Here is a 21,861-nt window from a genome sequence, read left to right as displayed (position 1 = left end):
TAGAATGAGTTTAGGAGTGTTCCTCCCTCTGCTATATTTTGGAAGAGTTTGAGAAGGATAGGTGTTAGCTCTTCTCTACATGTTTGATAGAATTCACCTGTGAAGCCATCTAGTCCTGGGCTTTTGTTTGTTGGAAGATTTTTAATTACAGTTTCAATTTCAGTGCTTGTGATTGGTCTGGTTATACTTTCTATTTCTTCATGGTTCTGTCTTGGATGGTTTTGCTTTTCTAAGAATTTGTCCATTTCTTCCAGGTTGTCCATTTTATTGGCATATAGTTGCTCGTAGTAATCTCTCATGATCCTTTGTATTTATTCAGTGTCAGTTTTTACTTCTTTTTCATTTCTAATTCTGTTGATTTGAGTCTTCTCCCTTTTTTTCTTGATGAGTCTGGCTAATGGTTTATCAATTTTGTTTATCTTCTCAAAGAACCAGCTTTTAGTTTTATTGATCTTTGCTATTGTTTCTTTCATTTATTTTTCATTTATTTCTGATCTGATCTTTATGATTTTTTTCCTTCTGCTAACTTTCGGGGTTTTTTGTTCTTCATTCTCTAATTGCTTTAGGTGTAAGTTTAGGTTGTTTATTTGAGATTTTTCTTGTTTCTTGAGGTAGGATTGTATTGCTGTAACCTTCCCTTTTAGAACTGCTTTTGCTGCATCCCATAGGTTTTGGATCGTCATGTTTTCATTGTCATTTGTCTCTAGGTATTTTTTGATTCCCTCTTTGATTTCTTCAGTGATCTCTTGGTTATTCAGGAGCGTATTGTTTAGCCTGCATGTGTTTGTATTTTTTACGGTATTTTTTTCCTGTAATTGATATCTAGTCTCATAGCGTTGTGGTCGGAAAAGATACTTGATAAGATTTCAATTTTCTTAAATTTACCAAGGCTTGATTTGTGACCCAAGATACGATCTATCCTGGAGAATGTTCCATGAGCACTTGAGAAGAAAGTGTATTCTGTTGTTTTTGGATGGAATGTCCTATAAATATCTATTAAGTCCATCCTGTGTAATGTGTCATTTAAAGCTTGTGTTTCCTTATTTATTTTCATTTTGGATGATCTGTCCATAGGTGAAAGTGGGGTGTTAAAGTCCCCTACTATGATTGTGTTACTGTTGATTTCCCCTTTTATGGCTGTTATCATTTGCCTTATGTATTGAGGTGCTCCTATGTTGGGTGCATAAATATTTACAATTATTATATCTTCTTCTTGGATTGATCCCTTGATCATTATGTAGTGTCCTTCTTTGTCTCTTGTAATAGTCTTTATTTTAAAGTCTATTTTATCTGATATGAGAATTGCTACTCCAGCTTTCTTTTGATTTCCATTTGCATGGAATATCTTTTTCCATCCCCTCACTTTCAGTCTGTATGTGTCCCTAGGTCTGAAGTGGGTCTCTTGTAGACAGCATATATATGGGTCTTGTTTTTGTATCCATTCAGCAAGCCTGTGTCTTTTGGTTGGAGCATTTAATCCATTCATGTTTAAGTTAATTATCGATATGTATGTTCCTATTACCATTTTCTTAATTGTTTTGGTTTTGGTATTGTAGGTCTTTTCCTTCTCTTGTGTTTCCTGCCTAGAGAAGTTCCTTTAGCATTTTTTGTAAAGCTGGTTTGGTGGTGCTGAATTCTCTTAGCTTTTGCTTGTCTGTAAAGGTTTTAATTTCTCCATCGAATCTGAATGAGATCCTTGCTGGGTAGAGTAATCTTGGTTGTAGGTTCTTCCCTTTCATCACTTTAAATATGTCCTGCCACTCCCTTCTGGTTTGCAGAGTTTCTGCTGAAAGATCAGCTGTTAACCTTATGGGGATTCCCTTGTATGTTATTTGTTGCTTTTACCTTGCTGCTTTTAATATTTTTTCTTTGTATTTAATTTTTGATAGTTTGATTAATATGTGTCTTGGCATGTTTCTCCTTGGATTTATCCTGTATGGGACTCTCTATGCTTCCTGGACTTGATTGAATATTTCCTTTCCCATGTTAGGGAAGTTTTCACATATAATCTCTTCAAATATTTTCTCAGTCCCTTTTTTTTTTTTCACTTCTTCTTCTGGGACCCCTATAATTCGAATGTTGGTGTGTTTAATGTTGTCCCAGAGGTCTCTGAGACTGTCCTCAACTCTTTTCATTCTTTTTTCTTTATTCTGCTCTGTGGTAGTTATTTCCACTATTTTATCTTCCAGGTCACTTATCTGTTCTTTTGCCTCAGTTATTCTGCTATTGATTCCTTCTAGAGAATTTTTAATTTCATTTATTGTGTTGTTCATCATTGTTTGTTTGCTGTTTTGTTCTTCTAGGTCCTTGTTAAACGTTTCTTGTATTTTCTCCATTCTATTTCCAAGATTTTGGATCATCTTTACTATAATTACTCTGAATTCTTTTTCAGGTAGACTGCCTATTTCCTTTTCATTTGTTTGGTCTGGTGGATTTTTACCTTGCTCCTTCATCTGCTGCATTTCTCTGTCTTCTCATTTTGTTTAACTTACTGTGTGTGGCGTCTCCTTTTTGCAGGCTGCAGGTTCATAGTTCCCGTTGTTTTTGGTGTCTGCCGCCAGTGGGTGAGGTTGGTTCAGTGGCTTGTGAGGGCTTCCTGGTGTAGGGGACTGGTGCCTGTGTTCTGGTAGGTGGGGCTGGATCTGGTCTTTCTGATGGACAGGACCACGTCTAGTGGTGTGTTTTGGGGTGTCTGTGAACTTAGTATGATTTTAGGCAGCCTCTCTGCTAATGGGTGGGTTTGTGTTCTTGCTAGTTTTTTGGCGTGGGGTGTCCAGCACTGGAGCTTGCTGGCTGTTGGGTGGAGCTGGGTCTTAGTGTTGAGACGGAGATCTCTGGGAGAGCTCTTGCTGATTGATATTATGTGAGACCATGAGGTCTCTGGTGGTCCAATGTCCTGAACTCGGCTCTCCCACCTCAGAGGCTCAGGCCTGACACCAGGCTAGAGCACCAAGACCCTGTCAGCCACACGGCTCACAGGAGTTTTCACATCCCCCTGTAGTCAGAGCCAGGGATGGCCCAGGAGCACTCCAGTTGGCTGGCATCTTCCCCCTGGGCCTCAGCACCCAGGCTCTCTTGCTGACAACTCCAGTCTTCCCAGGAACCAGAGGCCAGGTGGGCACCTGTGGACTCAACCAGAGCTGCTGGGGCTGGAAGGAAGATCCTACAGCCTTCACTATGGGAGCTGGCCCAGGGGCTCCACAGAGACTCCAAGAAACCCTCCTGGGTCCCCATCAGCTCCTCATCCCTACAGCAAAGAGCCCTGGGATCCTCTTGACAACAGCTATTAACCACGGCTGAGAACTGCAGCAGTTTCCGGTCCTAAATAGCTTTTGATTTCATTGATTTTTTTTCTCTGTCACTCTTTGGTTTTCTACTTGATTGATTTCAACTCTTATAATTTCTCCTTTTTTTCTGATTAATTTAGGCTTACTTTTCTTAAGGCAGGAGCAGAAATTATTGATATGAGATCTTTTTTCTGATATATAGGTGTTTTGTGCCATATATTTTCCCAATATACTGTTTTAGCATCTTTCCATACATTTTTATATTGCCATATTCTTTCACTACGAAATACATTCTAATTTCTTTTAATTTCTTCTTTGATCAATGGGTTGTCTAGAATTGTATTACTTGGGGTTAGGGATTTTTTTCATAGACATTTCTGTTGTTAATTTCTAATTTAATTCTGTTGTGGTCAGATAACATTCTTTTTATGTACTAAATTCTTTTAAGCTTGTGGGGACTAGTTTTCTGAACCAGAAACTGGTCTAATTTCAATAAATGTTCATTGTGAACTTAAGAAGAATAATGTTCATTCTGCTATTGTAGAGTGGAATATTCTAGAAATGTCAATTAAGTCAATTTGGTTGATAGTGTTGTTCAAGCCTTCTTTATCCTTATTGATTTTCTATCTGCTTATTCTGTCAGTTATCAAAGAGAGATATTAAATCTCTGACTCTAGTTGTGAATTTGTCTGTTTCTCCTTGCAGATCTATCTGATTTGGCTTATGTATCTTGAAGCTTTTTAAAAAAAAAAACAAAAAACAAAAAACAAATTGGGTGTAAAAGTGTCTAGAATTATTTTCCTGATAACCTAAACCCTTTGTTTTAAGATGAATTTCTCTGTCCCTGGTATTATTCTTTATTGTAGAAGTTAATACAACCACTTTAGCTTTCTTTTGATTAGTGTTAGCACGGTATATCTTATTCTATTCTATTTTTACCTATTCGTATGTTTGTATTTAAAGTGCATTGCTTGTAGGCATCATATAGTTGGGTCTTGCTTTTTTAATCCAATCTGATGATCTCTTTAGTTTAATTGGGGATGTTTACACCATTTATGTTTAATGCTCTGATTGACATGGTTAGGTTTAAGTCTATAATATTGCTATTTGCTTTCTATTTATTCCATCTATTCCATATTCCCTTTTACTTTTTTCTTTTTTATGGTTAGAGTATCTTTTTTATAATTCCATTTAATCTCCTTTCTTGGCTTATTAGCTATATTTTAAATTTTTGCTATTTTAGAGGTTGCTTTAGGATTTATAGCATGCATATTTACCTGGCATATTGTAGATGCTCAATAAATATTTACTGAATGAAAAAATGAATGCCCTGGTGCCCAGACCAAAGGGCTGCTGAGAGCCAGAGGCATCAGGAAAGGCCATCAGTACTGTGTTTTTATCAGACACAGCACAGTTCATTCTTTGCCAGCTTTTATTTTCCTTTTTCACACCATGTTAGTATGGATATTGGCTTTTCTCCATCCAGTCTTGATGTTAGTCTCTCAAGGTTTGGAGGTCTGATACTTTACCCTTAGGTGGTGCTTTCTGCAGGCTTTTTTGAAAGTGTGGGTTAGACCCTCAGGATGAAAGAGATTGTGGCCTTGACTTATCATGGCCAATCCCCAAAAGTAATATCCTTATCAGGAAGAACAGATATTTTTTAAGGTATTGGATAGGAAAAAAACTTCAAAGAAATGGTCTAAATTTAAGATTAGCTGATCTAAGCAAAGCTACACATGGAAAGGAAATTCAGACCTAACAGATTTTTCCCATTCTTGGAGTGCCACCAGTTATTTCAAGTCTCTTGAAATATCTTGGAAAAAAATCACTGAGCTTCCTGATTAAAAAAGAAAAATTTATGCTCTGTTTTTCTTTTTTTCTTTTCCAGCAAGTAACTGGCAGAAGTTTTGGTGATAAAGATTTTCGGACAGGGTTAGAAAATGGAATCCTTCTCTGCGAGTAAGTATAGCCTATATTCAGTTGGTTTTATTCAAGAAAAATCATTAATGCTATTCAGTTTGTCTGCAAAACTTCTAGTGTTTGTTTTGAATTTATTCACAGTTTGAATCTGAAATTCAAAAACAAATCACTTAGGTGAGTTAGGCAGTAAAGATAAGTAGTCTTGGGGCAGTAGGGAGTGGTGGGGACCTTGGCAATTTCAAATTAGTTAAAGAAGGAATATCTGGTAGCTGCTACTCAGTTCCAACCAACTTTTACAATGTAGGAGTTTGGGCCCAAGTAATTGGAAGGTTGTGGACCAAGTTGTGGTTAAAAAAGCAGCTTTTCTCCCCTTATTCCCTCTAAACAAAAACAGCTTGTGCCAAGTAAAAGCAGGGCTTCTATTTACTGACAACATCTTGAAACATGCCAGGCAATCTTCCTCACTAGGCCTAGTTCCCTGAGGTATTTTGAATATATTTAATTTGTGCTGTTGACAAAATAACTGCAGTGTTCAATTTTTATGTTTTGAACCTGGGCTTTGTCATAGAGTGCTCCTGTGATGATGGATTCAAGAGCTTTCTGTGAAGTGTTTCCAGACACAAAATAAGCTAGAGCCTTAATACTTATAGAGGGATAGACATAAACTTCAAATCAAGATTTTGTGTTTTGAATTCATTTGATAGGTTCTGTCATTTGGATACTGATTTTTGTTTTATTGAGTTGAAATGTACATGCATGAAATGCACAGCTCCTAGATATACAACCCAATGGATTTTGTAAACTGTGTACATTCATGTAACCTACACCCTGAGCAAGATATAGAACACAAAGCTCTCTCATGTCCCTTCCCAGTCAATGTCAACCACCTATAGAAAAGCACTGTTCTGATTTCTATCACCATAGCATCTATTTTGCCTTATTTTGAACTTTATGTAAATGGAATCACACAGAATGCACTCTTATCTTGGTGACTTGCAGAATATTGTTTGAGACCCACCGACGTAGTTGAAAGAGCAGGGGTTTTGGAGCCTGAGCTTTAGAGACTCAAATCCTTTCTTCACCCCTTAAATCATATAACCTCCTTGAGTCTCATTTGTCTCTCTTTAAAGGGGTAGTAAAAAATTTACAACTCCTGCCTATTTCATAAGCTTTTTGTGAATTTCAAGAGGATAATGTGGATAAGGTGCTTTAAAAAATTACATTTGCTGTACAAATGTTGATTATTATGCAGCAATTTTCAACATAGTTCATGTCAGTGTTTATTTTTTCTGCTCTCCACTCCTTTCTTTCTTCAAAGAGAAATTTACGTCCCCTGATTTCTTTCTTTTTTTTTTTTTTTTTTAATAAATTTATTTATTTATTTATTTTTGGCTGTGTTAGGTCTTTGTTGCTGCATGTGGGCTTTCTCTAGTTGCAGCAAGCGGAGGCTACTCTTCGTTGTGGTGCGTGGGTTTCTCATTGTGGTGGCTTCTCTTGTTGCGGAGCACGGGCTCTAGGTGCACGGGCTTCAGTAGTTGTGGTACATGGGCTCAGTAGTTGTGGCTCACAGGTTCTAGAGAGCAGGCTCACTAGTTGTGGCACACGGGCTTAGTTGCTTTGCGGCATGTGGGATCTTCCCAGAAGATCCCCCTGCATTGGCAGGTAGATTCTTAACCACTATGCCACCAGGGAAGCCTGTACATCCCCTGATTTCTGTTTCCATACCTTCTTTCCTGTGGAGTCTCTCCCCTCTTCTCATACTTTACTTTCCTCACCACCTCTTTTCCCTTTATTAAATCTAAATCAGAGCTCATCTCTTAGGTAAACCATAATTAGTTTAGCATCTCACGGATACAAACTCAGACAGGCTCTAAATACTTCTCTTGTGTTCTAGCACCTGCTCCTCCGATGATTCTGGGCTTAGCCCTCTCCTGATGTTAACAGATGAGCCAGAATCTGATGTAATTCATGTGCATCATGCTCTCTTAAGTCTCTTGAAGTGGGTCTTTGGTACCAACTTGTGTTTTCCCAACATTAGCTCCAAAGATTCTTATACGCATCCACCTCTCCATCATATGAGTAAATCTGTTATACAGTAATATCGCTTGCCTGCCTTTGGATTAGGTAGGCTTGTCTGAAGACAAGGCTTTGGATCCAGAGACATCTGCACACATGGACTTTGTCTCTTACCTAGTTGATGCTGAGTTGGAGGATGGAGTCTCTCGTGTGGAGTGGCACGAACTGTTGGCCTTTTACAAACACGTTAATGAATGTTTGGGTTGTTTAGAGGTGGAGAGGTGGGGTTTAGGTGCAGGCCATGGTTCGGAAATAGTATGGTTAGACAGCATGGAGGCACAGATTATAACCAGGAGCCTCTTTAAATAAATAAAGGGTTTTGACTGCTGACAGCCTGTGGGTGAGCTGAGGGAAATGGCCAACACAGAGGATGTGGACAAATGTTACTGTCTGGGTAGGTAGGATAAAACCCAGGACAAGTGAGTTATTGTTTAACTCCTCTAACCACAGAGGATTAGACCCCCTGGCATATTTGAAGGAGTCTGAGGACCAGGGTCAAGTCCTGGCTTCCCCGTGGGACTCCATCTGGCAGTCCTGGTGCAGAGTTTGTGAAGGTGGAATGAACTGCCCTGGTGGCCTGAAAGCCAGCAGCATGAGTCGCAGCCGAGCCTTGGAGAGAAGGCTGGGACAGCAGCCAGACAAACAAGATGCAGACCAAGTTCTAAGTGCAGGGCCCACAGCACAATGAGAGAGAGAAGTATGACTCAGGAGCTGAATGCACTGAAGGTCGGGACAATGGAGGAAGAACATCTCCCTCTCCTTTTTGTCAGGGATGGGGGCATGGCTAAGTGTGATCTGAACCGAAGCATATTGGGCTGCTGCAGACTGAGATTAGCAAGTGTATTTTGCCAGGACTTGTATCCAGAGACTAATCTGACAAGGAGGGGGACTTGCACTGTTCCAGGCATGGGATGGGCTGATGGTAGGGCCTGAAAGGCAGGAAACCCAGTTTGGAGAGTCTCAGGAAAGTGAGGGTTCTCTTTGGAGAGTAGATGAGAATACCTAAGGCTGTGCCACTCTGTAGAACCAGAGAGAGTTTTGTGGATGCTGGTGATTAAGAAGTTCTAACACTCAACCACCACCCATGTAGCAATACTTGAAAATATAAGAACTCTCTATATTTTCAAATTTTGAAAACTTGGAGTTCACCTCTTCTGAGTTGGATTGGCTCTAAATGTTGGTTGCAATCGTGGAGAAACACCATGCTCTTTGTTCACTGAAAATGTCCTGGTTCATAGAGAATGGACTTGAGAACACGGGGAGGGGAAAAGGTAAGCTGGGACGAAGTGAGAGAATAGCATGGACATATATACACTACCAAATGTAAAATAGATAGCAAGTGGGAAGCTGCTGCATAGCACAGGGAGATCAGCTCGGTGCTTTGTGACCACCTAGAGGGGTGTGATAGGGAGGGTGGGAGGGAGACTCAAGAGGGAGGAGATATGGGGATATATGTATAGCTGATTCACTTTGTTATAAAGCAGAAACTAACACACCACTGTAAAGCAATTATACCCCAATAAAGATGTTAAAAAAAAAATATCCTGGTTGTTTATGGGTCTGAAAAAACCTCACAGTTCTTCTCAAACAGAAGGGCATCTTCTGGGCCTGGGGTCTGGTTTTCCTCTTACCAGCCTGATTCTAAACTTACCTGTGGCCTACAAGGACTATTATGATACCCATTTTTCAGAGCAAGTAACTGAGGTACAGAGGATTAAATAACTAGGCTTAAGGTTGTACTAGATGAGAAAGATTTAAATTCAGAAGTCTGATTCCTTTGCTTCTGCTCTTAATCATTGTCCTGTGTCCAGAGTTGGGATTTTAATGGGAGAGAAAAGCAAGAGGTTGGGTGGTGGCGGTGGGATGGAGTTGGTGCCAGAAAACCTAGAGTTTGAGGAGAAATGCAGTACAGAGGGTAACCACGGCGTCTCAGCTGGACAGAGGAAGAAGGACTGTGTGGGGTTGGTGGTCTTGGAAAAATATAAGCATCAAGGGCCTGGTGGACCCTCTTAAGACAAGAAGGCAAGTCCAATGAGAGGGAGGGCGTGAGAGAGCTGAGGGGGTAGGAGGCTATGGTCGGCGGACAGTGTAGGGGTTTCAGTATTCTTAGGTAAGAGCTGTCAAAACTTGATGGCGGCAAATGAGGTTGGTGGACCTGTACTAAAGACTACAGAGATAGGAGAGAGAAAAGACTGGCACCTCCAGGCAGCATATAAGATGGAAATTGAGTAGCCTCAGAATCGCCCTGGGAGCTCTTTTACTTCGCCTGTGAAATGCAGTACGCTTGCCCTCGCACATGTACCCCCCAAAACAGTAATACTTATGCATAAATGTATAACTAATAGCAAGAATAAAATAGAGCGCATGTGCCAGATAGAATTATAGTAGATGTATTTTTGCTCTAACCGTCTCTCTCTTCCTCTGTTGTTTTTGCCAAGTGTGTGTAGTTGAAGTTTGGAGGTTAAATGCTCAAATGATGTGAGCTCTCTGCTGAGCATTAAATAAATGGTCTAGGGTCAAAGTCTGACAAAGCTGCAAATGTGTGACAAGTGTCATGCTTTTAGAAATGTTAAATGAATACTGCATTGTGTACTGGGGGACTTCAGAGTTTACAAGAAAGGCTACAAAGACTATTCCCTAAGGAAGCCACTCCCAGTGTGGAGCCAGTGATGACTGTCATCTAGTTCCCTGCACCCAGATCAGAGAGGCTGTTGTGAAATATTCCAGAAAGGAAAGTTTCTGACTTGTTTTCCTAAGACTTTATTATATAGATAGAACGCTATGGAATTCCATCTATATCAGGAGTTGGCAAATTCTGGCCCATGTCCTGTTCTTGTGCAGGCCTTCCTTCTTGCTAAGAACGGTTTTTACATTTTAAAAGAGTTGTAAACAAAAAACAAAACAAATCGAAACAAAGCAAGAGTTTGTATGGGGCTCACAGAGACTAAAAATGTTTACTACCTGGTCCTTTACAGAAAAAGTTTGCCAGCCCATGAGGACTACGGACTTAATTTTGGATGTGAATTGTTTACCCTCATAAAGTTAAGTAGTTTGGGCAGTGCAAAGTGCTATTTGGGGAAATCAAATACCTTTTCAAGAAAGGTTTTCTCACGAGTCTCTTTACAAGTCCACCCCACCCCCACCAACTTTTTATTTTGAAAAATTTTAAACTTATAGAGAAGTGACAAGAATAATGTAATGATAATCCATATACTCTACAACTATATGCAAATGCTTCAGGAAAAAAGAGGCATAGACAGAAAGAGATAAAGTTAGTATAGTAAAATGATAATAATAATAATTGCATCTAGTTGCAGTGTATACGCTCTCCTTTGATCTCTGTGGTTTGGTTTCGCATCCTTGCCTCACCCTTTTCATTCTTTTTGGTTACTATCCAAGAATACATATTTAACAAAAGCCAGTTCAAATCTGTTTATGGAAAGCGTAGTGGAAAGTGAATGGATCTGGGAACTCCTAGGTTGAATCCAATGAAATTGTTGTATTGGTAAAACAAAACCAGTCAGATAATGTGATTTCATATGCTTCAACCTAGTGGCCAGTCCAGATCCTAGATTTGCCTCCTGTGTGTCCTTAGGCAAGTTACCTCACCTCCCTGAACCCCAGTTTCCTCATCTATAAAACCAGATATAATTATACCTAATTCATTGGGCTGTTCAGAGGAGTAAATGAATTGATAATGTGTATAAACTCTTTAGTGCTTGCAACATAGCAGGCACTTAAATGTTAGCTTTTCTCCTTTTGTCCACAAAATGGGGGAAATTCATACCTCATAAGATACTTGAGAGATTCCAGTGAGAGAATATGTGAACCGCTCAGCGGTGTCTGGCGCTGGGCTGGCACCCTGGATCACTCGCCATTTCCATTATTATTGTTGGAAATAGGCCTAAAGTCAATTATAAATATGACAGAGTCAATGCAACTCTGTGTCACTGGCACCCATCAGCTCTCTCACTGGGCTGCCCACAAGCCACAGGATGAAGCAACTGGAGGCTTACTTCCTAGCTCCTTTTGCCTAGCCTGTGATCAAAAACTGGGCAAGAACATTTGGGTCCCTTACAAACTTGATCATCTGTGAATAATGAACTTTGGCTGGCAGAGCTCAAGGCTGAGAGCGATTGTTTTGAAAACAGTGGCCTTGACCTCTGTGGTGACGTCATTTCCTCCTGCTCCCTCCAGTATGTTGTGATTTCTTTCTCTGGGAAGCTGTTCCAGAACCCTCTGGGCAGAGTTAGTGGGTTCCTCCCTGGCATCTAAGTACCTGTACAGCCTCCGCACTAGCTGTTATCACAGCGCTCGACCTCTTTATCCCACGTCTCCTTCCTGTACCAGATTGAAAGCTTCCTGAAGACCTCTTCTATTTATCTTTGGATTTCCCCCCTTGGACACTGGTCTGGCACACAATACATCTGTTACAAACAGCTGTTGGATAAATTGAATCCAGTAGTAAGAGATCTACCTAGGCAATTTAATCCTCATTAGATCATTAACTTTCTCCCAATTTTTGGCTGTCATCATCAGTATTATCCTGTTTCTCTCCTTTCTCCTCTCCTCTCCTTCCCTCCACACTCTACCCCTCCCTCTCCTTCACACACACACACACACACACACAAACACACACACACAGACACACACAGGCACACACACACACACACACACACACACAATTTTACATAAAGAATGGACCCATCCCTGAAGACTGGGAGTTCAACAGATGGAAGTATCTGCTTTCTTTACCTATAAGATTCTCCATTACAGCTCTATCTTCTTAGGAGTCATAGAAGTGAACTTCTGGGGTTTGTTCTGCAGACACGTTTTGATGGGATGCAAAGTCCGAGTATGTTGGTCTGCAAATAAGTGACCAATAAAGAATGTCTCAGTGGATTTTTGTCTCAGTTCTTATGTTGCTGAAATAATTTTCTGAAGATAAGAAATCTGTTGGCAAATACTTGTCTATATCATTGCTGATGAATGAGTTGCTTAGTCTAAGAAGGAGGGCTTGTCTTAGATTCTTGTCCTGATTTCAACATGAGATGTGGTGTGCCGTGGATATGACTCACCTTCTAGGACAGGTTGGGAGTTGATGGCGTAGCTTTCCGTGGAGACATTTTGTCACATGGAGGACTTACTGGATACCGACTCTGTTCTGCACAGCCCCACGCTAGGCACCGAGCAGCATAAAAAGGGAATGTAAGGCTTGATCCTTGATCTTCAGGAGTTTTATAATGGGCTTGGGCGTTGACGCACACACAAAGCAGTTGTTACAGTGTAAACCAGCGTATGAGTAAATGCAAAAGTGACTAAGATTTAATCCCCAAATTTAATAGAAGTTAAACAAAGGGAGATTGTTGTAGTTTGGGAGACAGTTATTGGAGAGATGTTACGTCTTTACTTAAGGTGAGAATAGGCTGAGGGAAAGAGAGGGCAGACTACACAGGAACAAGAGCGGGGGAAAGGTTTGGGGACAGGAATGAGGATGATGTGTTTGGCAAACATAGGGGAGATCTGCCTGGCAGGGGATCGGGGCAGGATGTGTCTCTTTCTTCATCCAATTAACCTTTTTAAGAACCTGCTTACAGGTGTGGCAAGTTACTGTAGACACTAGTAAACTATGCCATAACATCGTGTAACAGGGACACCCTGATCAGATCTGGAATCTAAATCCTGACCCCATGTGGGTTGTTATCCTCAGAGTTCCTTGAGGAAGTGACACGTAGGTAGAGACCTGAATGAAGAGCAGAAATTGGCACAGAAAGAGGGAAGAGAGGTGAAAGGAGGGAGGAAACATGTTCTAGCTGAGAGAAAGCATGTTTGAGATTCTTAAGACAGAAGCTCCATGTACTAGAGAACTTGCAAGAAGACTTACTTGGCGAAAATGTAGAAAACAGGCAGGACAATGATATGAGATGAGGATGGATGAAGAAGAGAAGTAGGCAGGATCAAGATTGCACAGGGCCTTGAAACCACAAAAGGAGTTCTGGGTGTGATCTCCAGAGCAATGAAAACAAGAGGAATTTACAGGAGATCAACAGGACTTGGTAGTGTATAGGGATAGATGAATGAAAGAAAAGACTAAAAAAACCACTTCAGCGTTTCAGTTGTTAATGACAAGCAGGGTGGGCCCTTGGTGCCAGTTGGAAGGGGTCCTTTATTTGGTGGGAGAGCTCATGATTTCAGTTTGGGCAGACTGAGTTTAGGGTACGGACAGTCCACTCAGGCAGAGAGTCCTGTAGGCTACTGGGGACAAAGGCAGAACTTAAGGGTGAGATGATGGATTTAACTTATTCGAATTGGACTTGCCAGCCATTGGTGGACATCAGGGTGAAGCTGTGATATATGACAGTCTCTCTAAGGGGAAGACCACATCAAGAAAGAGCAGCAGAGCAAGGTCCCAGTTTGAGGAATTCTTCTCCCTGGTCAGAGATGAGAGAAAGAGAAGCTCACAAAGAGGCTATCAGAGAGACGAGAGGAAACCCAGGGAGCGTGGTGTCATGGAAACCGAGGGGGCTAAGAAGACTTCTAAGGAGCTGGAGGTCACTTGTATTGCATGGCCCTGGCAGAGGTCAGCTCCGAAAAGTCCTGTCTCACTGGTAGAGGGAGGCACTGGAGACCTTTGTCAGTTAATAGCCATCTCTGGGAACTGCCAGTCAACGGATCATGATTCGACTTAATGGTCTGAGCTCTGGCTCATGCTTTTGCATCATTTCAATAGGCTATTGTTAGAGACCTTATCTAATATAAACTATACATGGAGTATTTTCCTCAACTATTTATTTATTTATTTATTTTTGGCTGTGTTGGGTCCCTGTTTCTGTGTGAGGGCTTTCTCCAGCTGTGGCGAGCGGGGGCCACTCTTCATCGCGGTGCGCGGGCCCCTCACTGTCGCGGCCTCTCCCGTTGCGGAGCACAGGCTCCAGACGCGCAGGCTCAGTAGTTGTGGCTCACAGGCTTAGTTGCTCCGTGGCATGTGGGATCTTCCCAGACCAGGGCTCGAACCCGTGTCCCCTGCATTGGCAGGCAGATTCTTAACCGCTGCGCCACCAGGGAAGCCCTTTCCTCAACTATTGATAAGGAGATGAGATTAGTTAGACCCAGTGGCTTAGTAGTGAAGTGACCATATATCAAACAAAACGCTTTTGAGGGTGAAAGAAGGTGTTAATCAGCTGAGATGCTGGAACAACAAATGAAACCTGGGACTGTCCTCAGCTAACTGTATGTACGTAGGTACGTCTGTCTGGATGTATGCACGTGTGTATGGGGGTGTGTGTGTGTGCATGGTCCCCCCAGTGGTTGGCGATTCCAGGCTGGTGTCTTCCAGTCACCATTACCTTGTTCAGTATTCACAAACCCTTCCCTTATTTTATCCTCTCTGTAACTACAGTAGGTGAACAACCTGGATCGGATCGTGCCACCACCCCCTTGTTGATGATGAGATGGAGACCCCAGGTTGTAGAGCACAGTGTCTTCCGGCTCTTCATCTAGAGCTCTTTCTCTAACCCAGATGCTCACTTAAATCTCAGCAAGCGTGGGCCCTTTTGCCCTTACTGATTTTGGCCTTAGTGGACTGGTTAAGAATTTGATAGGCCTCCTATGTACGGTTCTCCCTTGTCTTTCTGCCAAATCACAACTGGCCTCACTGACTTGGCCTGTCCCCAGCTCTTTGGCACCAAGACTCATTAAGCTTTTAGGTTCAAGTAAGGACATTTCAACCCACTCTTTTAGTAAAGATCTCCAGTGAAAAGCTGCTTTTTGTTTGAAGATTGGCATGGCTTAGGTAGGGACTTAGGCAAGAACTGAGTATCCCTGACAGTCTTCTGTTAGGAAAGATGAAAACGGATGAAGGATATGGAAGGAGAATTTGTAGGATTCATGATGAGCAAAATGGACTTCCAGTATTGCCTTTTTTTTTTTTTCTTCTTTGAATCCTCACCAAATAAACAGCCCTCGGTTTTTATTTAAAAGAGGGACTCAGCACAGTGTGTGTGGGGGGGATTCAACTGTTCCCATTCAAACTGTGCGCTAGCATCGATTACAAGAATCTACTCGTGGGAGGGGGGACTTTTGTGTGCATCTGAAACGTTCTCAAGCTCATCTACCTTTGCAAATATTTTTTCCGTTCAAAAGTATATAATCCTTGTCGCAACTTCTTTTCTCTTAATATATATGGCAAGTATGTTTTGTTTTCACGCTTTCAAAACTGTGTTTGAAACTTATTTTAGCATATTTATCGTTCAGGAACCACTTCCCTCAAAATGTGATTTCCTTCACCCTATCAATCTGTGCCTTGATAAATATTAAACTTCTGCTCATGGAAATCACAGGCTTAATCTCTTTCCTCCTGAACAAATTTATTACACATTTATTGAAATGATCAATTGACTTAAAAAACATATATATATAACAACAGGTTTAAATATGGGCTGCTTGTGTGGCAGAGGAGAAACTGGCCTATCCCACTAACCGCCTGTGGGCTTACCTGCTGGATTAGGCTTTGCTTGTATTTGAGAGGATTTAGTAGTTCCCTAATTGTATTTCCTTAATAATCCATTTTTTGATTGTCTCTACTGGGCTATCAGGCTGGGTGCGCTGGCCTCCCACAGTGAAGTGTGCAAAATTCTTGCCTCTAGCATGCCATTCTAAATGTTTCCCTTCGGTTACCCACAGGAGAGGACCTTTTCTTAAATAGCCCACCAAGGACCCAGATTATAAATGATTCCTTTCTAAAGTTAACCATGCAGAAATAGACTTCCCTCTTCATATTAAGGGGAAAAAGGAAGAGGGGAGGCCTGTGGGAAAGGCAAGTCAGACAGAGGGAGCAGCAAGTTTGTGAAAGTGCTCAGCAATATGAGGGAGTTCTGCATGCTCAAGGAAGGAACTGTGGCCAGAGCCTAGGATGAAATGGGGCAGGCCAGAGAGGAAAGGTAGGTATCAGGAGAGGAAAGGTAGGTATCAGGTCCATTTGCACAAGACCTGGAATAGCATGTTAAGGAGTTTAAACAGCATCCAGTGAACAGTAGACAGCCAGCATGGTCTCTATTCAGAGGAGATTCAATGAGATTAGGTTGTTTTTTAGGAAATTACATTGTTGGCAGTGGAGACTTTTGATTACTTTCTGCTGTGCACCAAACACGAATATTTGAAAAAAAATGTCGTGCTTCCCGAGGAGAAGCAGAAATGCTTCCTACACTTGTCTTGCTATGTCTATCCTTAATTTACCACCCTACTATGTACATTCTATGTTTCCAAGTATGTTTCAAAGTTCTTTTCCAAGTCACTCATTTAGAACTTGGAAACTATTTCCCCACAGACTAGTGTTCTGTGGGGGGAACGTCTTATGTAACCCATATCACATCTGTGTTAGTGTCGGGCCCACTGTAGAACCCAGTCTCCTGGAGGGGTTTGGGCTTAGCTTGGCACCTGGTGTGGGGTGTTTGATAACAACATGCGGAATGAATAGGAAATTGATTCAGAATTATAACTAGCCACATTAGGAGCTGACCTCCCCTTTCCAGGATAGCAAAGGGCCTCTTCAGCACTTGGCTTTTCCCCATCACCCTCAGGACAGCAAGTGAGATGGGGGGACAGGAGCCTTGGCAAGAGTTAAAGGATAGCTAGGCTTTGACTGTGAAGCAGGGCCAGAGGCAGCTGTGGACACGGCTGTAGTGCCGCCGAGATTGTCCTTGGACCTCTTACTGCCTTTGCTTTGCTGCTTCCTCCCTTCCTTCCTCCCCATCCCCGGTGTTAACGACCATGCCCTTGCAAGCCTGCCCTCCAAAAGGACTAACATTATCTCATTCCCTCACTTCTGTGCTTTCATCTCTCCCAACTCCCAACCTAGCTTTAGCCACAGACAGGGTGCTTGGGAGCAGAAGTGAGCCAATAGTTAACACATCAGATTTCCACTTGTGGGCAGGGCTGGGGTCCAAACCTGCTTGGGAGCCGGGGGGGAGGGGAAGGCAGGGCGGCAAGGAAGAGATGTTAATAACTTCCATTTATGAAGTGCACACTGTACACCAGGCCTGTGCCAAATGTATTACACGCATTATTTCACACTCTCATGCCATGACCAATAGGTATTATTGTGCCCATTTTTCAGAGGAGGAAACTGAGACTCAATGTTGAATAGTTAAATAACTTGCCTAGTGAGTTGCAGAGTTGGGATTTGCACCTCAGGTCTTTCTGTCTCTGGAGGTTCCTATTTCTGTTGGAATTTTATGGGTCTCAATCCTGGAACTCTTGGTTCTGAGCACTTCTTGCTGAAGAAGTATGGAGAGCAAGGAACTGGCTGCCTTTCCGAGCTGCATCCCAGCAATTTCACATTCCAAGTTTTCTCCCACCCTCCTGACAGTAAACCCAGCAGTACCAGGTTTTAGTTGTGCAAAAGAAATACTAATTACAATCATTTATACATAATTACTACATAGCACGACGATGATTACACGTATCATTGCCTGTGTCGGTGTAACTTCAGTCTCCATTTTATTTGGTTACACTAAAGTCTCTTCACGTATTGCCAGCTTTCACGGTTCATTGACCACATGTGCCATCTTAAACTTATAGCTTATAAAAGCAGGGAGGACCTTGAGTGGGAGGCACGGTGGGAAAGGCAGCTTGGGCGTGAAGGGGCTTGACTACCAGGTGAAGGCATTTGGAGGGCATCCTGTGGGCACTCAGGAGCCTGGGAGTCATTGGAGGAAGGAAGCAACACGGCGAAAGCCAAGGTTGAGATGGGGTCGGTTTGGGTGCATTGGGCAGATCGATTAAGATGGCAGAGACTGGTGGCTGGAGATTAGTTATTGAAATGCAAGAAGTAAAGCACTGTTCTCAGTGTAGGAACCTGAGTTTGTAATCCTAACTCTACCACTTAGGATCTCTGATCTCAGATATGTGCCTGGTGACAGTTTCCTTTCCTAGATTTTTAATTGATTTTTAGGCCTTTTCTAATCCAAAAATTCTGTAATTTCTAAACAGCAAGGATGGTATGCAAAGGTTAGACTGTGAGAGACATTGAAAATGAATCAAAAGGACTCCAAGATATTCAGATAATTGCTGGAGTTTCCCTTTCATGTTTATAGATTATTTCATTACTGCTGGGTTTTTTTGTTTGCTTTTTGGGTTTGTTGTGTTTGTTTTAGTATTAAGAGCAGAAGTGATAGGCAAGAAGACTTTTTACCCCTAGCAAATGTAGGAAAATAAAAATGGGTCCATTTGCTTACAATGGCCCAAATTTTAGCTCTTCTGCATCCTGCTGCCTCCCAACAAGACCCAGGGGAAAGGATGTGCCCAGGTGTTTAATTTTGCATTTTAGGACAGGATTTTCTTGGGTACGGTTTGGCAAAGTAAGGCCCCTTTTTATTGAGAAAAGACCTCCTGGAGAGCTTTAATAGTTAAGGTAATGCTGGCTGCTGTAACTAATAAACTCCTAACTCTCAGTGGTTTAATGCAATGAAAATGTACTTCTCACTCTCGTGTAGCTCAGTTTTGGCAGCAGGAAAGGGTGGAGATGACTGCTCCCGGTCGTTGTTCAGGGACCCCAGCTAACAGAGACTCCATCCTCAACATGTGACTTCTAAAGTCTTCCCTGGTGCTGACATCTAACTAGTGAATGGGGGGAGGCAAGAGAGGGAATGGAGAATTGCTTGGGAGAGGTTTTAGGGACAGGTGTAGGTATGACATACGTTACTCTGCCTACACTCCATTGGCCAGAACTCTGTTATATTACTACAGAAAACTTCAAAAGAGGCTGAGAGATGTAGCCTAGCTGTGTGTCTAGGGGAGAAACTCCTGTGAGTTTGAGGAGCAGCTGCTGCCTTGGGAGGTGTATTAGAAGAGTAACAGCACTGTTGAGCCCTAGAATTCACAGTTAGGCCCAATTTCTTGGAATTTCAAGTCTACAAAGACCTTCTAAAGTCCTTATGATCTCTTCTTTAGGTATGTTAAAGGCAAGTGGCTCAAATAGACCTATACTTCACACGGTCTTGACAGTGCATAGCACCCCACAAACATTTGGTAGATATTTAATGACGGCAATTTGCATTCCATCACTATTTTGTTCAAATGAAACTCCCCTTTGGTTCAGGTTTCACTTTCCCCCACGTTTTAGTCAATTTTTTCTTGACCTCAGAAAAGGTTTATTAACTTGCCTGCTTTTGCCAAGGCAACTCTAAAAAGAAATCTCTAAAAATGACATCTGTAACAGGTTTATAGTCAAGGTTAAATTGATCTCATGCTTAGGTTCAAAAACAGTTGCCACGTTAGATTAAATGAAAGTGCGCACACCTTTGTCCAGGGTACATAGTCAAACCAGAAAGTGATCAAGGAAACTGCATAGGAAAACACTCTTGAGCCAAATTAAAAGGGACGCAAAGTAGGTAATTTTGTGATCATAGTTGCCTATTGCAGCTGTGCAAACCAAGCTAAATGAGATGATGATGTAATCTCTTGTTGCAAAGAATAAAGTGATTTCCCATGAGATTAAGCATGAACTTCCCAACCCTGGGTTCAAGGTCTAGATGGTGTCTCTGCTGTCCCCCAAACTCTAGGATAATTATTAGACTTGAATTTCTGAATTGAATCATGTATAGAGTAAGCTGGATTTTGCAACCCTTTACAAATTTTACCTTTAATGTTTATTACAGTCCAGTAAAAAAATAAGCTGCCCATTGGTATATTTCCTAACATTTGGATGGTCTTGTATCTTTTGTAGCAGTATTCACAGTATCGTGCCCCTTGAAGAGCTATTATATCAGCTGTTGGAAGAGTCGGTATGAAACAGAACCTCTCTGTCCCACAGTAGGGATTTGAGGTTTTTTTAAAAATTGCAATAGACACAGATTTCTTCAGTTTGTATTTTATAACCATTAAACAATCATTGAGAGGCTACCATAAGCTGGCTATTAAGTGTTAAAAAGAATTACAAAATACAGCCTGTGGTTGAATCAGAACATCAGCCTCATTCCTGGATGTCTCAACAATTGTTTCTTTAAGGAATCTAATCTTTAATCTTTTAAGAACTGGATTCCACAGAATGTGTGCAGAGTATGTCTTTAATTCACCTTCTCAAAAACTCAAGATGGCCATGCATTAGGTAGCATGACAATGAACTACACATGTGCCCAGTTTGGGTCTTCCTGTAGGTTTTAAATCTCTTAGTGAGCACGCCCCATGAGGGATAGACCTGGGGTCTCCCCTGTCCTCCTTTGTGTCCCCCGTGCCCGGCTCCGGGCCAGGACATCATGCACGCCCAATAAATATTTGTTGAGTACATAAAGGAACACATGGACAGCCTTACTTGAAATAGGTCACAGTGTGTTTTAGATTTGGAATATGAGTTTAGTAGACACCAATTCATTTCTATCATATCAGAAACACATGCATTTTTGCTTACCTTCAGTGTCATTAACTTTTTGTAATTGAGGATTATGCAAGATTAAAACTTTTCTTTCTGTTCTTAATCGCTTATTACTATATATATATATATATATATATATATATATATATATATATAGCAAGCTATACACATCTGTTGACTTAATTCATTTATGTGAGGTTTTTTATCCAAAGGTGGCCAGAAAGTAAGTGAAACCTATTTTAGTCTTTGGCAGCTGACTAATGGAAAAGTTGAAACTAAAATGCACTTACTTAGCAAAAAGGGACATGCTCAGTATACCAAATGAGTGTGAATATGTAAGTTTCCAATTACCAACATTTCCACTTAGCAGCACACGTTGTCCCGCTGGCTCCTCACCATAGTTCTGGATGGAAGGTCAGGTTTTCAAAATCCCCATTTTTATTAAGGGGAAAACTGAGACTTTGATCCAGTGACTTCCCAGTAGCTCGTAGCTGATGTGTGTTTTACCCATTAAAACCTAGACAACTTCCTCCAAATTCATTACACTCTCTTCATGATAACACTCCTGAGCGTTATAAGTTATTTATGATGTTTTATTCATCTATCTGATACCCAGGATTTTTTAATAAACACAAATTTTCCATATATAGTTATAAATTTGTTTTAATACTACTTGCCTATGATGCTGTTTTAAAACTATAAATCAGATCATTTCAGTCTTCATCTTAAAAATCTGAGGTACTTCTAAGTACATTGTACTTAGAAAAAAATCTAGACACCTTACCTGAGCCTGGATGTTGTTTACACCTTGGCTCTCATGTCATGTGTTTCCTCCTTCCACTCACTCTGCTTGGTCACATTGGCCCTTGAATATACTAAGCCCGCTCCTGTCTCCAGGCCTTTCTACTTACTGTTGAGTCTGCCTGGAACTCTTGTGTCCAGTCTCTCTTTGGCTAATACTTTTGTCTCTTCCCATTTTTTCCCCAAATGTTACCTCCCCAGGGCAGCCTTCTTTCTTATCAGCTGATTCAAGTACCACCCGCCTGGGTTACTGTGCTTGTCTTCCCAGTGCTTATGCAATCTGAAATTTTCCTCTCATTTATTTACTTGTTTATTTTCTGTTCCTCCCACTGCCCCACATACTCATTTGTCCTAAGAAGATAAGTTCTAAAGGGCAGGTCCTTCACTTGTCTTCTCCACTACTGCCTT

At 41.4% G+C, this 21,861-nt stretch overlaps 1 protein-coding gene across 18 annotated transcripts in view; it reads left to right on the top strand.

Moving 5' to 3' along the window:
* LIMCH1 (LIM and calponin homology domains 1) overlaps positions 1-21,861 on the top strand; it is a 345,391-nt gene that overhangs the window by 137,901 nt on the left and 185,629 nt on the right. For 17 of the 18 annotated variants that reach the window (XM_059923105.1, XM_059923102.1, XM_059923103.1 and 14 more), the window contains exon 2: positions 5,176-5,246. The exons of the other annotated variant lie outside the window; for it this stretch is intronic. In XM_059923105.1, the coding sequence (XP_059779088.1) occupies positions 5,176-5,246 (71 nt within the window). The remainder of the gene's footprint in view (positions 1-5,175; positions 5,247-21,861) is intronic. 18 annotated transcript variants of the gene reach the window in all.

This window comes from Balaenoptera ricei, chromosome 5 (assembly GCF_028023285.1).
Source record: "Balaenoptera ricei isolate mBalRic1 chromosome 5, mBalRic1.hap2, whole genome shotgun sequence".
Taxonomy (NCBI): Eukaryota; Metazoa; Chordata; class Mammalia; order Artiodactyla; family Balaenopteridae; genus Balaenoptera; species Balaenoptera ricei.
The sequence above is the reverse complement of the archived record's forward strand: the minus strand, read 5'-3'. Positions and strand labels throughout refer to the sequence as shown.